Source organism: Panthera tigris, chromosome D1 (genome assembly GCF_018350195.1).
Source record: "Panthera tigris isolate Pti1 chromosome D1, P.tigris_Pti1_mat1.1, whole genome shotgun sequence".
In the NCBI taxonomy this organism is placed as follows: Eukaryota; Metazoa; Chordata; class Mammalia; order Carnivora; family Felidae; genus Panthera; species Panthera tigris.
The window spans coordinates 105,346,860-105,363,340 of NC_056669.1; the positions used below are offsets into that span (position 1 = coordinate 105,346,860).

At 50.5% G+C, this 16,481-nt stretch overlaps 1 protein-coding gene across 1 annotated transcript; it reads left to right on the forward strand.

Moving 5' to 3' along the window:
• The first annotated feature begins 4,068 nt into the window (after window positions 1-4,068).
• Window positions 4,069-6,763, forward strand: SCGB1A1 (secretoglobin family 1A member 1). The gene is given in 4 exon segments (XM_042957620.1): window positions 4,069-4,120; window positions 6,058-6,198; window positions 6,201-6,247; window positions 6,731-6,763. Coding segments are annotated over 4 exon segments (273 nt in total).
• The last annotated feature ends 9,718 nt before the right edge of the window (window positions 6,764-16,481 follow it).

A 16,481-nucleotide genomic window follows, 5' to 3' on the forward strand; every position in this document is an offset into this window, starting at 1 on the left:
ACTTTGTGCAAAGTGAGTTTGAAGGCTTTTGAAAAATTTAGATGGGGATGTCCAGCAGGCATTGGATGGTCAAGGCTGCAACTCCAAGAATGCTGGGGGGGCGGGGATATAAATTAGGGAGTCGTCTCAACATAGGAGGTAACTGAAACCGTGAGCACGGATGAGGTGCCCAGGAGGAGAGAGTACAGAGGAGGGAAGGGAGGGGAGGGAAAAAGGAATATGGAGTAACAGAGGAACTGGAAAAGGAGCATCCAGAGAGAGATGGCGGGAACGAGAACAAGACACGCACTGTCCCCACAACACACTGTGGAGAAGAGCACAGACCGAAGTCTTTCACAAACGCTGCACTTTTAAGATTCTGGACCCAATGAACTGTCTTTTTTTTTTTAATGTTTATTAATTTTTTTGAGAGAGAGAGAGAGAACAAGACAGAGCGCGAGTGGGGGAAGGGCAGAGAGAGGGGGAGGCACGGAATCTGAGGCAGGCTCCGGGCTCTGAGCTGTCAGCACAGAGCCCGACGCGGGCCTCGAGCCCATGAACCGCGAGATCATGACCTGAGCCGAAGTCAGACGCTTGACCCTCTGAGCCACCCCTAGGACTGTCTTGATGACACTCGTCAGGTCATTCTCTGCACAGCCACTGGGCTGTGCCACCAAGTGGCCACACCATGTATGCAGGAAGCCCTCCCTGTCTGACAGCTGGTTCAGGGAAGAAAACACGGAGAGACCCTCGCTCTACAACCCTATGACTCAGGGGACAGGAAGACAGGCCCTGAGGGGCGCCTGGCTGGCTCAGTCGGTTGAGCGTCCAACTCTTGATTTCGGCTCAGGTCATGATCTCACAGATTCGTGGGTTCGAGTCTCACGTTGGGCTCCTCGCTAACAACGTGGAGCCTGCTTGGGATTCTCTCTTTCTCTGCCCCTCCCCCGCTCGTGCTGTCCCTCTCCCTCTGTCTCAAAATAAATAAATAAAAATAAATACAAAGATACGCCTGCGTATTCTATGCCTCTATACAGGGCTTCCGTACAGGGGGACCTCAGAACTACTGTTTCTTCGTGTGAGCTCTCATCTCCCGGCCTGGGTTCAGGTCTGGAACATGGGAGCCAGCTAAGCCATCGCGGCTGCGCATGTGATGGACAGAGTAGAGCAGGTGGGACAAAGGAAAAGCTCATCCTGATGACGTCGGCCGAGCACGGAAGCAGGGAGGCTCACTCAGGATCCTCTGTGCCCCGGAGACTCGAGCAAGGAAACCCAAAACAGAAAGGGCCTTCCTCCTGCAGCTTCACAGGGGAGACGTGCAAATACAACACTCACCAACGTTCATTCACAGAGCACATTCTCCATGCCAGCCCCACTTACGAGGTGGCCAGATACAACAGATAATATCATCATGCTCACTGTACAGACAGGGAAATCAGGGCAGAGGGGGGTGATGGACATGCCCGGGATACTACAGCTAGTGAGTGACGGGTCTGGGAGTCAACTCAGCCTAAACCCCTCTGTCACAGCCGCTCGGTCACCCCCACCCCTCCCCCAGCCCTTCCTCACAGAAGAGGCAGGGTCATCTCATCCAAAGAGAAATCAGACCACATCTCTCCAGATTAAAACCTTCCAGACTGTGCCCTCACGTTCATAGCTGCGTTGTTCACAATAGCTAAAATGCGGACACAGCCCAAGTGCCCATCGACCGATGAACGGATAGCAAAACGTGGTCCGCACGTACAAGGGAACATTATTCGGCCTTCAAAGGGAAAGAAATTCTGCAATATGTTCCACGGATGAACTTGAGGACATTGTGCCAAGTGAAATGAGCCCGTCAGAAAGACCAGTATTGTGGGATTGCACATACGTGAGGCAGTTAGGAATCCAAATCACAGAGACAGATACCCGAATGGGGACTGCCAGGGCCTGGGGACGCACAGGGAGTTAGTGTCTAATGGGGACAGTTTCAGTTTTGTAAGACGAAAAGAGCTACAGGGATGGCTGGTGGGGACGGCTGCGAAACAACGTGAATAGATTTAATGCGCTCAACCGTGCACTGAAAGTGATGAAGATGATAAATTTTGTATTATGTATATTTCAACACATTTTTTTTTAATTTTTTTTTCAACGTTTTTTTTTAATTTTTTTTATTTTTGGGACAGAGAGAGACAGAGCATGAACGGGGGAGGGGCAGAGAGAGAGGGAGACACAGAATCGGAAACAGGCTCCAGGCTCCGAGCCATCAGCCCAGAGCCTGACGCGGGGCTCGAACTCACGGACCGCGAGATCGTGACCTGGCTGAAGTCGGACGCTTAACCGACTGCGCCACCCAGGCGCCCCTCAACACATTTTTAAAAAGCATTAAAAAGGGGCTTCTGAGTGGCCCAGTCGATTAAGTGTTTGACTCTTGATTTCAGCGCAGGTCATGAGCTCACGTTTCTTGAGATCGAGCCCCGCTTCAGCCTCATCTCGAAGGCTGGTTGGGATTCTCTCTCTCTTCCCCTCTCCCCCTGGCCCTACCCCCCTCAAAACAAATAAATAAACATTTTTTTTTTAAATAATAAAAATTTAAAACATTAAAAAAAAAGAAACCTCTTTCGGAGCTTCCCAGGACTCTGAGCATACAGACCTTGGCAGGAGGCCCCTGCAAGGGGCCCACCCCATTCCCCACCCCCTAACACAAGGCTTGGCACATAGGTGCTCAACACGAATCAATGAATGGGCATTTGACCGAAAGTACAAACAGGATTTGGAGAAGCAGACAAGACGGGAGGTATGTATTCCAGGCACGAGGCATCCTTTGTGAAAAGGTAGAAAGGCATGAAGAAACATACGGAATGTTCCCACATCCACAAATACTAACATAGGGTTAAATCACTATGCAGGGAAGTGGCGCAATGAGGCTAAGTGGTCAGCAAAAGCAGTGTAGATCGCACTTGAATTTTACCCTGTCCGCAAATGGATGCTTTCAAAGGGTTTCAAGACAGAGGACACGATCAGCTGGTTTTAGAAAGATCGTTCTACAGGCCTTCCCGATGAGGGCAAGTCGGGATGGGAGGCCGTTTAAGAATTGGCTTCACCAGGCCAAGCCTGTGTCCTAAGGCAGGTGCACTGGAGAAGGAAGGGAGCAGCCACAGATGTGGCAGAGGGAGGTGAGAAGGGGCTACGGCCAGAGTCTGCAGCTGATGATACGTAAGTGCCATCGGTAAAGAATAAATAAATGTCTCGAGAACAAGGATGGTTGGAAAGAAAGCAGGAAAGAAAGCCTTGGGAGCACAGGAGAGAGAACAGTGCAAGAAGGAAAAGGTCAGAAGGGTCAGGGCCATTAAGAGGCCAAGCGAGATATGGACTGAGTGCCCATGGATTTGGCCACCAGGAGGGTAGGACTTAAGAGCAGTTTCGGGTGGGAACAGACCCAGCCCCGAGCAGTGCATTCTCCAGGCTGATCTGAGGCTTGGGTTTCTCGTGGGCTTTCTGGAGAAGGCCATTATCTGTCAACATGCTTCAGTCCAGGGTCTCCCCCAAGTCTGATCATGAAGATGCTCTGGTCCAAGCGACACCCCCAGCCGCCTTCCTTGGAGAGGCGGTGAGAGGAGGCCAATGGAGTATCCAAAGTCCTGAGCCCCATTCCTGTCGCACCTTGTGTGATGAGCCTAAGACCTCGGTTTCTCCTGGAGCGATGGGTCCAGGTGGACTCTATAATTGCCTCTGTTGACCTAGACTGCTCCCATGCTCAAGTTCAAAGAGAGTGGCACAGGAAGCCAGGGCTCCGTGCCCTCTGACCTGGGTCCCCTTGTGGCCTCCACATGGAACTCTGGGTTTCCCCTGACCGAGTGTCCCATTGTGTGAGCTCAGTTTCAATGGAGAAAGAAACCGGGTTGAGCAAAAAGAACATTCACTTTTCCCACCAAGCTGACGCCCAAGTAAATAGTGTGGTCCCATCGGTGGAGCCCAGGCCTTGCCCTCTTCCTTCCCTCCAAGTACAGCCTGGATTATTTAAGAAGGCACCCCGGTTGAGCACACCTCACACGAGACCATCGGACCCAGAGACAGGCCAGCGCCTCACTCACCAGCCTCCTGACCACCATGAAGCTCGCCATGACGCTTGCCCTGGTCACCCTGGCTCTCTGCTGTAGTCTTGGTGAGTGCCCAGAGCCCCTCTTCCCCAAGCCCGGCTCAGGAACCCTCGCTGCCACCCGGTTGTGCTCAGGAGAGGGGACACCTATTTCACTGGAAGGATGACTCCCAGCCAGGAGTCTTGGCCTGTGAACAAGCCCATCTTGGGAACTTGGGGAGCACCCTGAGCCTGTGGGGAAACCAGGAAAGGATCCCATCTTCTATACCCAACAACCTCAGAATTCCAGAGTCAGAACAGACTGGAGGCAGGGCTGGAGGAGATCCAGTATGGATGTGTGTTTAATGACCAACAGAATAGGAATAATGAGCTTCTCAGAGCCCAGTCTTGGAGAACCCCCAAGATGCCAAGAGACCTTGGTACAGTGAAGCCTTCAGGTTTGGGGTCTCCACACTACTCTGGGAGCCAAAGAGGCTGGAAAGAGCTATAGAGCCCCATGTCTCCAAAAGAAACCCAAGCAAAGGCAAGGTCTCCCATTCTGGGCAGAGAGGAATATTCTAGAAAGGGATCTTCCCTTTGGGAAACTGCCAACCCAGAGTGGAGTTTTCTAAACATTTTTGTCCTCCTCCAGAAGGATAAGGAGTCTCTGAATAGTTGCAGCTGTCACTAAGAGGAAAGGAATGAGAGAGAGCGAGAGAGAGGGAAGAGGGAAGCAGGAAGGGAGGGACAGAAGGAAGGGAGGAAGGGGGATCCTACTTCTCTTGAAGCCTCCTGATCTTTTGGGAATTGAGTTACCTGTTTTTCACTCTGTATCAACCTCTTCTACTCCTTTTCATAAGCAAAGAAGCAAAAAGATTTTTATTTTTTAATTTTTTTAATGTTTATTTATTTTTGAGAGAGAGAAAGACAGAGTGTGAGGGGGGGAGAGGCAGAAAGAGAGGAAGACACAGAATCCGAAGCAGGCTCCAGGCCCTGAGCTGTCAGCACAGAGCTCGACGCGGGGCTGGAACCCATGAACCATGAGATCATGACCTGAGCTGAAGTCAGACGTTTAACCAACTGAGGTACCCAGGCGCCCCCGCTTTTCATTCTTACAATAATCCTATGAAATAGGGGTATGATTCCCATTTTACAGATGCCACACAAAGATAAAGATACTTGCCAGATGACACCGTAAGTTGCAAAGCAGGGCTCAAAGTTCTGGAGAGGGTTTGACTTGGAGCGGCCACTTGGGGGTGCCAGGATTCCAGGCGGGGAAGCCGAATTTGCACACAGGCAGAAAATTCAAGGACGGGGACTGAGACTCCAGGGGAAGAAGGGCCAAGTAGGGCGTAGGAAACGGTGACCCTCCCCCACATTCCTGGGAGCAGGAGCCTAAAGGGGGAGCACAACTGGGGAGCACTCTGGGTGAAGGGAATATAGTGGGGCCAGGAAGGGAAGCAAGAGGCTTGTGGGCAGGTGAGTGCACCCCACAGGGCCCAGCCCCTCTTCCAGGCCAAGTTCAGGGGCTTGCACTTGGCTAGAGCCTGACTCCGCCAGAGCCTGACTCTGCCACGCCCCTCCCCCTCCCAGGAGCAAGCGGCTGAGATCCTCACTCACCCTTGGTAAGAGGCACGTTTCTGGGGGGACAACCGAAGCCCTCAGTGGCCTCTCCCCAGACCCCACGTTGGATAAAAGATCAGATCAGCATCTTCTCTCATCAGCCCTCTGCCTAGAACTCACAGAAAGAACACATGGCACCTCGCCCCGCCCCAGCCCAGGAGGTGCCAGGAAGGCTCAGACAAGCCGCAGAGGCTGCAATCCGGGAAGAACCCCGGCGGCGCCAAAGAGCCAGCTCCTTGGAGCACCACCAGATCTCCCATTCAACGCATCCCTTCGACGACAAGGCTGCTATCTCTTGCTGACAGGCCCGGCCACTTACATCTGGGGACTGGCCCGGCCAGGGGCCCTGCCAGCTTGGAAAAGGGCCAGGACACATGTGCTCTCTCTTTTCTGTGCTTCGGCTTCCGCAGAGGTCTGCCAGAGCTTTCTAAACGTCACGGAAACCCTCTTCACGGGCACGCTTTCCAGTTACGAGGCCGCCGTTGAACCCTTCTTGCCAGACGCAGACGTGAAAGACGCGGGGATCCAGCTGAAGAGGCTGGTGACACGCTTCCTCAGAAGGCCAAGGAGAGCATCTTAAAGCTCACGGTACCCAGCTTCCTTGACTCACGCAGTCTGCGAGCGGATCTCCCCCCTCGCTTGGGTGCAGCCTGGGCCCATTTTTTGGAGCCTTTTCTGACCCAGTGCAAATATCCCTGGGGAAGCAGGCTCAGTCACCTCCCCCTTTTTAAGAGGCTTCTGCGGGGGCGCCTGGGTGGCTCAGTCAGTTAAGCGTCCGGCTCTTGATTTTGGCTCAGGTCCTGATCTCACCGTCCCTCAGATCATGGGAGCACGGAGCCTGCTTGGGATTCTCTCCCTGCCTCTCTCGCTCTCTCTCTGCCCCTTCCCTGCTCTCTCTCTCCCCCTCGCTTTCTCAAAATAAATAAAACAGTCAAAACGCTCACAAGCTCAGCTCTTCCCAGACCCACTGAACCTCTTCGTTGACATTGAAGTTCCTGCGTCTCGTCATCTTGGTCGACCTCTGAGGTTCACTCACCACTGTCTTGGGGGGTTTTTTGGTGTGTGTTTTAGGACAAAATCATAAGAAGCCCACTGTGTGCTTAGGATTCAGAAGCTGAAGGTCTCCAGCCGCCGAAGTCCCTGCTGCTCCCCAGACGCTTCCCTCACTGTGTCCCCAGCCTGGCTCCCTTCAATAAAGCACAAGCATCTCACCTTTGTGTCCCGAAACCCCCCCCTCTTTTTTGTTCCCCTGCTCCAGTGGGAAAGTTGTCACTGCCAGGGCAAGGGTAGCAAGTGCAAAGGGACAAAGGGAAAGTCACTGGCTGTGCAAACATATCTCCAAGGAGCCCGGGAGTCTCACTTCCTGTTCCCCACACGCACCAGGCTCCTCACAGTTGGCAGGAGTGGGGACCGGCACAGAGTCCTTTGCCGGGGCAGAGAGCCACCCAGGGCCCTGCTCAAACTTAACCTACGGTGGAAGAAGGGAGGGTCCAACCAACGGGGTGGTGGCTGCCCTCAGAAAGACGCCCCAACCCGCATCCATTTAGTGATGGAATCCACTGTTCTGTTTCTTCCAGTCTCTTTGGAATCCCGCTCTTGGGTGAAAAAGTAAACAGTTAAGGTGATTATGCTACCCAGACATGCCTGCAAGTAAATATGGCGCTTTCCAGAGAGTTCTGTCTCCTGTAAACAAATGGTGGACGTTTTAAGCATGCGGATAGAGCAGTTGGGATCTGTTAGGGGTTGGGTGGCCCTGTGTCAGAGGCGCCTCAAGTCACACACAGCACACAACCATGCGTGGAAGGATTCAGTTTCCTGTAAGGCCCTTAGGCAACAAAGGCCGGAGTGGGGAATAGGCTCAATTCCTCCATTAGGGACCCAGGGTGTTTGGGGTGCCTTCGAGAATGACAGACCCTGACTCCTCAGGGTCAGCAGTGGGTTTCACTTGGAGTCCCGAAAGAGGGCGGGTTAGATTTTTTTCTTCGCTTCACATTTGTCAGATGGAATTATTTATCAAACTATTTTCTTTTTTGTTTTAATTCACATCCAAGTTAGCACGTGGTGCAACACTGATTTCAGGAGTAGATTCCTTAGTGCCCCTCCCCATTTAGCCCATGCCCCCTCCCACAACCCCTCCAGCAACCCTCTGTTTGTTCTCCATATTTAAGAGTCTCTTAATGTCTTGTCCCCTTCCCTGGTTTTGTACTCTTTTTGTTTCCCTTCCCTTATGTTCACCTGTTTTATATCTTAAAGTCCTCATATGAGTGAAGTCATATGATATTTGTCTTTCTCTCACTAATTTCGCTTAGCATAATACCCTCCAGTTCCATCCACATAGTTGCAAATGGCAAGATTTCATTCTTTTTTTTTTTAATTTTTTTTTCAACGTTTTTTTATTTATTTTTGGGACAGAGAGAGACAGAGCATGAACGGGGGAGGGGCAGAGAGAGAGGGAGACACAGAATCGGAAACAGGTTCCAGGCTCCGAGCCATCAGCCCAGAGCCTGACGCGGGGCTCTAACTCACGGACCGCGAGATCGTGACCTGGCTGAAGTCGGACGCTTAACCGACTGCGCCACCCAGGCGCCCCAAGATTTCATTCTTTTTGATTGCTGAGTAATACTCCATTGTGTGTGTATGTATTATATATACATATGTATATATATACATACATATATATACATATGATATATATATATAGATAGATATAGATATAGATATAGATATAGATATAGATATCTTCTTTATCCATTCATCCATCGATGGACATTTGGGCTCTTTCCATACTTTGACTATTGTTGATAGTGCTGCTATAAACATTGGGGTGCATGTGTCCCTTCAAAACAGCACACCTATATCCCTTGGATAAATACCTAGTAGTGAAATTGCTGGATCATAGGGTAGTTCTTTTTTTAGTTTTTTAAGGAACCTCCATACTGTTTTCCAGAGTGGTTGCACCGGTTTGCATTCCCACCAGCAGTGCAAAAGAGATCCAACACCAGCAGTGTTGGCTGGCCATCTGGATGTCTTCTTTGGAGAAGCGTCTATTCATGTTTTTGGCCCATTTCTTCACTGGATGATTTGTTTTTTGGGTGTTGAGTTTGAGAAGTTCTTTATAGACTTTGGATATGAACCCTTTGTCTGATATGTCGTTTGCAAGTATCTTCTCCCATCCTGTCGGTTGCCTTTTGGTTTTGCTGATTGTTTCCTTCACTGTGCAGAAGCTTTTTATTTTGATGAGGTCCCGGTAGTTCATTTTTGCTTTTGTTTCCCTTGCCTCCGGAGATGTGTTGAGTAAGAAGTTGCTGCGGCCGAGGTCAAAGAGGCTTTCTCCTTTAGGATTTTGATGGCTTCCTGTCTTATGTTTAGGTGTTTCATCCATTTTGAGATTATTTTTTTGTCTGGTGTAAGAAAGTGGTCCAGGTTCATTCTTCTGCATGTCGCTGTCCAGTTTTCCCAGCACCACTTGCTGAAGAGACGGTCTTTTTTCCATTGGATATTCTTTCCTGCTTTGTCAAAGATTAGTTGGCCATACTTTTGTGGGTCCATTTCTGGGTTCTCTATTCTGTTCCATGGATCTGTTTTTGTGCCAGTACCATATTGTCTTGATGATTACAGCTTTGTAGTATAGCTTGAAGTCCAGGATTGTGATGCCTCCTGCTTTGGTTTTCTTTTTCAAGATTGCTTTGGCTATTTGGGGTCTTTTCTGGTTCCATACAAATTTTAAGATTATTTGTTCTAGCTCTGTGAAGAATGCTGGTGTTCTTTTGACAGGTATTGCTTTATCGATCTATTCTTAAAGGGGTTGGAGAACAGGAAAAAAAAAACCAGCCCCTGCTTATACATTTTCTAGATCCTTCAGCTGTCACCATTGTTAGGACATCCTATTTCCAGGTCTAAATCGTAAAAGCATCCGACTCTTGATCTCGGCCCAGGTCATGATCTCACAGCTCATGAGGTCAAGCCCCTCATCGGGCTCTGTGCTGACGGCATGGAGCCTGCTTGGGGTTCTGACTCTCCTTCTCTCTGCCCCTCTCCCGTGTGCACTAAATAAATATATAAATAAAATGTAAAAATAAAATAAAACACATCGCAAAAGCCTACAAGTCAAACTGTCTGTTCACATCAGTCTTGCCTTTAAAGACATCTCTGCTCAGAAGAGGATCTGGGGGTGGGGCGGGGTGTCACAGACACAGGGCTGTTCAGCACCGGGTCACTGCTGTCTATGGTCCTGATGCTCTTGCGCCCTGACTTGGGCCGCTGCCCCCTCCCTGAGTCCCTGTCCAGCCCACTTTCCTGCAGAAAGAGAATCAGTCATCCTTTTCTTCTGTGGCCAAGGAGTCTTCAGGCATGAAATTAATCCCTAGGTATTTACGGGCACTTCCAATGTGTTCATAGTGGCGCTGGGCACTCTAAGGAACCCAGGAGCGGATTTCATAATCCAAGTCTGTGTGAAGTGCCTGCTCTGGGCCAGAACTGTACTAAGGCTCAAGCACGGCAGTGAAGAAAGCAGGGCCTTCTGCTCTCTTGGAGCTGGCAATCAAGCGGGGAAGCTCCCACAAAAGAAACGTTAAGTCAACAGACAGGTAGATGAAACTGTGATAAAAGCCATAAAAGAAATCCATGGAGTGATGTGAGCCAGAGAAGCTTAGGCCAAAGCTCTGGAGTCCCCCTTGTCAGGATTTGAGCAGATACTTAAAGGGATGGCAGGAGCCAGCCACCCGGGGGCCGGTGGGGGACAGGGCCTTCCAAGCAGACGGTATAGCAAGAAGGACGATCAGACAGATACACAGAGAACGGAGTGGAGGCTGCCTGGGGCCCCCCACTCCCTTCCAGAGGCCCCACTGAACCCAGTGCTGGGACCCCAGGGGAAAATTCAGAACCTTGCCAAAGAACCTTTCCTCAGGGCACCCAGTGGCTCAGTCGGTTGTCTGACTGTTGATCTCAGCTCAGGTCATTATCTCACGTCTCATGAGTTCGAGCCCCACACTGGGCTCTGCACTGACAGTGCAGAACCTGCTTGAGGTTCTCTGTCTCTCTCTCTCTCCACCCCCTTCTCTCTCTAAAATAAATAAACGAAAGAGAAAGAAAGAAGAAAGAAGAAAGAAAAAAGAAAGAAAGAAAGAAAGAAAGAAAGAAGAAAGAACCCTTCCTCTAGGTTCTGTTACCTGTCGCCAAAAGAGCCCGGACCTCCTCCCCTTATGTCCTACCATCAAACTCCACTTGTCCGACGGAACTCACGGTCCAAGCCCCCCTCCCCTGCCAGGCGGTTTCTAATCTTAGTGAATCCTCCCAGCTGCTCAGAAGGACGGACAGTCCTAACCCTACTGTGGATGCAGTCAAGCAAGTCCGTCTCCAAAGCATCTGGGAACTCCCTCCAAGTCCACAGGGCTGCTCCCCCCCACCCCTCCATCCACCTCTCACCCACACAACCCGGGGACCCCTGATGGGCTCCCAGCTCACACTTAGCCCTCCCACAGCCCATCTTTCCCCCAACCACCAAAGTCATTGTCATCACCTGAAAACCCCCTTTCACTGCCACCAGCCTCCGCCAGGCAAAAACCTTCAAGGCTTTCTAGTACCGTGATAAAATTCAAAATGCAGGGGCGCCTTGGTGGCTCAGTTGGTTAAGCATCCAACTCCTGATCTTGGCTCAGGTCATGAACTCAGTCCAAGCCCCCTTTCTGGGCTCGGTGCTGACAGCATGAAGCCTGCTTGGGATTCTGGCTCCCTTTCTCTCTGTCCCTCCCCTGCTCATGCTCTCTCTCATGCTCTGTCTCCACTCGGAATAAACACTAATAAATATTTTGAAAATAAAAAGTAAAAATTACATTCAAAATGCAGAATCTGCCCATCACTGGCTTTCACCTCCCACCCTCCTTCCCGTTGCTTATTTCCTGTGTTCATTCCACCACCCAGTTTCTCTCCCTCCCCCCACCGTCTTCAGGTCAGTGTTTTTTTTTTAAGAGCCAAGTCCTTCCCACCTCAGGACCTTTGTACAGACCACACAGCATCAACCGCTCAAAAGTATTGTTGATTTAGAAAGTCTCCCCAGAACAAAATGGGCAAAGACTAGAGTTTGTCATAAAGATGTGTCCCGCGTGCATGTAAAAAAAAAAAAAAAAAAAACTCGAAACCCCCCTGTTCCGTGGCAATCGGTCCCCAGCCAGGCCACGCCATCCGCAGCCACTGAATGAAAGCAGAGGACGTGCAGAGGGGAGGCGGGAATAAAAAAGGCATCGGCAGAGGGCAAGGAAGGAGACAGCTGAAGAGAGAGAAGCCTCTGCAGGCGGAATTTTCCGTCTAGCTGCGCGGGTCTGTGAGGACGCGCCTTCCGCATCCTCAGCGCCCTGTGCTGCCGCGGCCACTAGGGGCGGTGTCGGCCAAGGTGTCCGCGAACGGACGCGGTGGGTCGGTCCTGGGGCTCCGACGCCCTGCGCAGCACAGCTGGGTGCGCTCCGCGGGACAGTTGATGAAACACAGTTCCTTCCTGGGGATCTTTTATCGTCTGTATGATTGCTTTAATTTGATTTCTGAGATCTTTTTTTTTTTAATCCGAATTCTGAGAAAACACAGGGACGGTCGTACAAACAAAAGTGCCTCTCGCTGAAGGCTGCCGGTGATGCGTCAACCCTTTTGGAATTAGGAATAATTCCATTCCCAGACGATCCCAACGGCGAGCCCAGCTGAATCGACAGACCGAGAGGACCGAGGGGCGCTGGTAGAGCTGACCTTTAACCTCCATCGGCCCCATTTTTAAAGTCTGGAAGCAGAAACGCAACCTCGTAATTATCTTTATAGATTGCTTACTTGCTGGGGGCAGTTTTGCAATTAGTCTTCACACAACCCGGATTCCAGAGCCCAGGCCCCAACCGTTGCTCTACAGAGAATGCGATTCCAGACGCAGGAATCTCCTGAGCCAATAAATGAGATTGATGAGCACTGTCCCCCGCACCCCCACGCAGGTACAAGCACACCACGCCCCACCCTTCATTGTCCACCACAAAGGCGGGACTTCCGGATGGTAAAAATTCCAGAGCAGGTCATGAGGATTGGCAATTTCAAACGAGATTCTTGGCCGAAGGCGGGACCTTGGTGGGGGGCCTCCTGGCTCTCTCCCACCTCCTCCGCTCCCTCACTGCTGGGCCAGGGTTCTTCTGTATCCAGGTCATTAACTCACATACCTTTGCCTCCCATGAGCCATCCACCTAGGTGAGTATTGTTCAAACGGATAAGGATCCAGGGCCAAACAAGGTTCAGAATTTTAATGACTTCTTCACAGCAAGGGAAGTATTTACCCAGGGCAAATTCAACACAGGTATCTGGAGATAAAAGCAAGTACAATTATAACGTAGAGAGTGTCCGCCTCAAGGGGGCTGGAGATGTAGGGGATCCACAAGCATCGTGAGCAGTGGACACAGAAAGGCGCCTTCGGTTTTAAAAGAACAGAATGCGGGGCGCCTGGGTGGCTCAGTCGGTTAAGCGTCCGACTTCAGCTCAGGTCACGATCTCACGGTTCATGGGTTCAAGCCCCGCGTCGGGCTCTGTGCTGACAGCTCAGAGCCTGGAGCCTGCTTCGGATTCTGTGTCTCCCTCTCTCTCTGCCCCTGCCCTGCTTGTGCTCTCTCTCCCTCTCAAAAATAAATAAACATTAAAAAAAAAAAAAAAAAAAAAAACAGAATGGAAGATGAACTGATCCAAACCACAGAAAGAGCACGTATCTGTGGGATGCCTGTTGCCAGAAAGCAGAAGGTAATTAGAGGACTGGAGGAGTGTTCATTGGGTTCTTTTCTGTCTGCATATACTCACCCGTAAGTTATAGCACAGGTCCAGGAACTATGACCAACGGCCCACATTCAAGACTTGGCCTATTCTTGAATGGACCTCAAGCTAAGAATGGCTCCTGCATTTGAAGAAGGAAGAGGACAGGAGGAGAAAGGGGTTGTCCATCACTGTATCACATAAATATATAATTCTATAATCAGGTCTTTTCACTACGAAGACGCCAAACTAAAACACAGAGAGGCCAGTGTTTGAACATAAGCTTCCTGCATTCGAGAAGCGTTACACACACTATGTAAAGACAAAGAAAAAACTTAAAAATGCATCTCAACAAAGCAAAATAAAAAAAAATATCTGTATCTATATTATCTGTTCTTAGCACTGCATTAGTTTTGGTGTTCATGCCTCTGAGAAGCCTAGGGAAAGACCACACGTATTTTTTTCTTTTTAATTTTTTTTTAATGTTTATTTATTTTTGGAAGAGAGACAGTGAGAGAGTGTGAGCAGGGGAGAGGCAGCGAGAGAGAGAGAGAGAGAGAGAGAGGGAGACACAGAATCCAAAGCAGGCTGCAGGCTCCAAGCTGTCAGCACAGAGCCCGATGCAGGGCTTGAACCCACAAACCATGAGATCATGACCTGAGCCAAAGTCCGCTACTTAACTGACTGAGCCACCCAGGCGCCCCAAGACCATACTTCTTGATCACATTGTCAACTGAAGTGTGAATCTGGGTGAAAATGGTCTTTGAAACACAGTCTTGGGGAGCCTGGGTGGCTCAGTTGATTAAACATCCGGCTCTTGATCTCAGCTCAGGTCATGATCTCACCATTTGTGAGATGAAGTCCCGCATCGATCCCACATCTGGCAGTGCGGAACCTGCTTGGGATCCTCTCTCCCTCTCTCTCTGCTCCTCCCCTGCTCATATTCTTTCTGTCTCTCTTTCTCAAAATAAATAAACATTAAAAAGAAAAAAAGAGAAGAAAAGACACACACCCTGTCGCCCCCACAATCTGAAAACAAAGGGACAATTACTCTGGAAGAAAAGAGGAGCAGTAATTAACAAACCCCAGGGTCCGGTCACACTGTAAAACCCGAGGGCTCGCCCTTATCCTAGGTCGATGTATACCCTGAACTGACAGACCCTGAATTGACAGATGGACAGGAAGACTGAAGTGTTCACCCTCAACACATGAGAGAGTTGAGGTTAGCCTGGCAGAAAAATCTATAAATGACTCACAAGGCAGGAAAGAGGAAGCAAAACCAGCTCTCGTCGACTTGATCAAGATGATGTGGATAAAATTCTGTCTAGTTTACGGCTGATGCAAGGCATGCTGTTGGTGAAGGCCAGGGATCGGTGGGTAGTAATTCACCGTAAGGCGGTTGCCACTGAAAATGGCTTCAGCTAGACGATAAAACAAATAACGCGTTCTGAAACGTGTAATTAGGGAATGACCCTCCCAAGCACGTACAGAACACACTGACAGGCACATGGGACAATGTGAGGATGAGTCATCGGGAGGAAGCCACCCAACATATTTCCATGGGCCAACTAAAATGATAAAACTGCAGGACGTGCAAAAAAAAAAAACAAAAACAAAAATCGGAAAACAGATTCAACTCAACACATGCAGCCGCCATTGTCGGGGTTTGGAACTCAGATTTGTTCCCCACCCAGTGAACAGATTCCTAGCCTATCACGGAAGTCTAGTTAACTCATAAAATATCTCAGGTTGTGAGACCTTGGAGCCTGCTTCGGATTCCGTGTCTCCCTGTCTCTGCCCCTCCCCTGCTCGGGCTCTCCCAAACATAAATAAATATTTTTAAAAGTTTGTTATCTCATAGGTCGAGGGATCAGAAGTCCAAAAAGGTTTCACTGTGCGAAACATCAAGGCGGCAACGGGCTGTGTTCCTTCCGAAGACTCTAGGGCAGGATCGGTTCCTTGCTTTCCCCCTTTATCCAGAGGCTGCCTTCACTCCTAGGCCTGGGGTCCTTCCCTCCCCTTCAAACCCAGCAGTACAGCCTCTCCGATGTTCTCTCTGGCTCCAGTCTCCTCCTCTGCTTCCCTCTGCCACCATCCTGGTGGTTGCACTGGGCCCACCCTGTCATCCAGGCCGTTCTCCCCGTCTTACTGTCATCTGATCAGTAATCCTCATTCCCCGTGCAACCTTCACTCCCCTCTGCCGTGTAACCTAACATATTCACACATTCTGGGGACTCGGACGTGGGCATCTTTGGAAATCGTTATTCGGCCCCCAAAGAGTCTCTAAGATTTCAGTCTTGCCCCTTCCACAACATTCTCCTCAGGACCGTCAGTGAACGGAAATGCCATGCTTTTGTTTAAAATCCTTCTCTGCTACCGGTCACCTGTGGGATAAAGCCCAGACTCCTCACCAGGCCCGGGGGGCCCTCCTTGGAGACTGGTGCTGCCCGTGGCTCTGACCTCAAGTCCCGCTGCTTCCCCCTTCTACACTGGGGGTGCGGCAACAGACCAGGCCTGGAAATAAGGTGGCCCTTCCAGTCAGGCTGGCAGATTCACACACAGTGGCTGCGGAGAGACCAAGAGATTGTCTCTAACCACGAGAAAAGATTCTGCCACATCCTGTACTCCACCAAGGTGATGAGGGAGTCACGTGAGGGGGCAGGGCTAGAATGTGGGTGTCGTCTAGGACGTGCAAACCTAACCCGAGGTACGGTGCCCCGCTGGGTGAACAGAAAGGGCTGGCGTGCCAAAGAGGAGGGATAGGCAACGGAGCCAGAGAGACAGGTGGGTCCTGAGCAGGAAGAAGGGGCAACGGAGGAATATTCCGGCTTCTGCCGGCGACGAGCTTTGACTGGGTCACGGTCCCTTCGGCCGGGCCCTTCGTACACTCTCTGCTCACCACCCAGCCTTTGTAACTTGTCCACAGGGGGGAGAATATGCTTGTCTAGTCTACTAGACCTTTCTCCCAGCAAATTAATGAATATGCTTCTGGTTGCAGCTGTGGGTCGGGAGGCTGAGGGTGCAGCCTCTTCTGAGAGACGGGACCCTTTTCGTGTTGTCC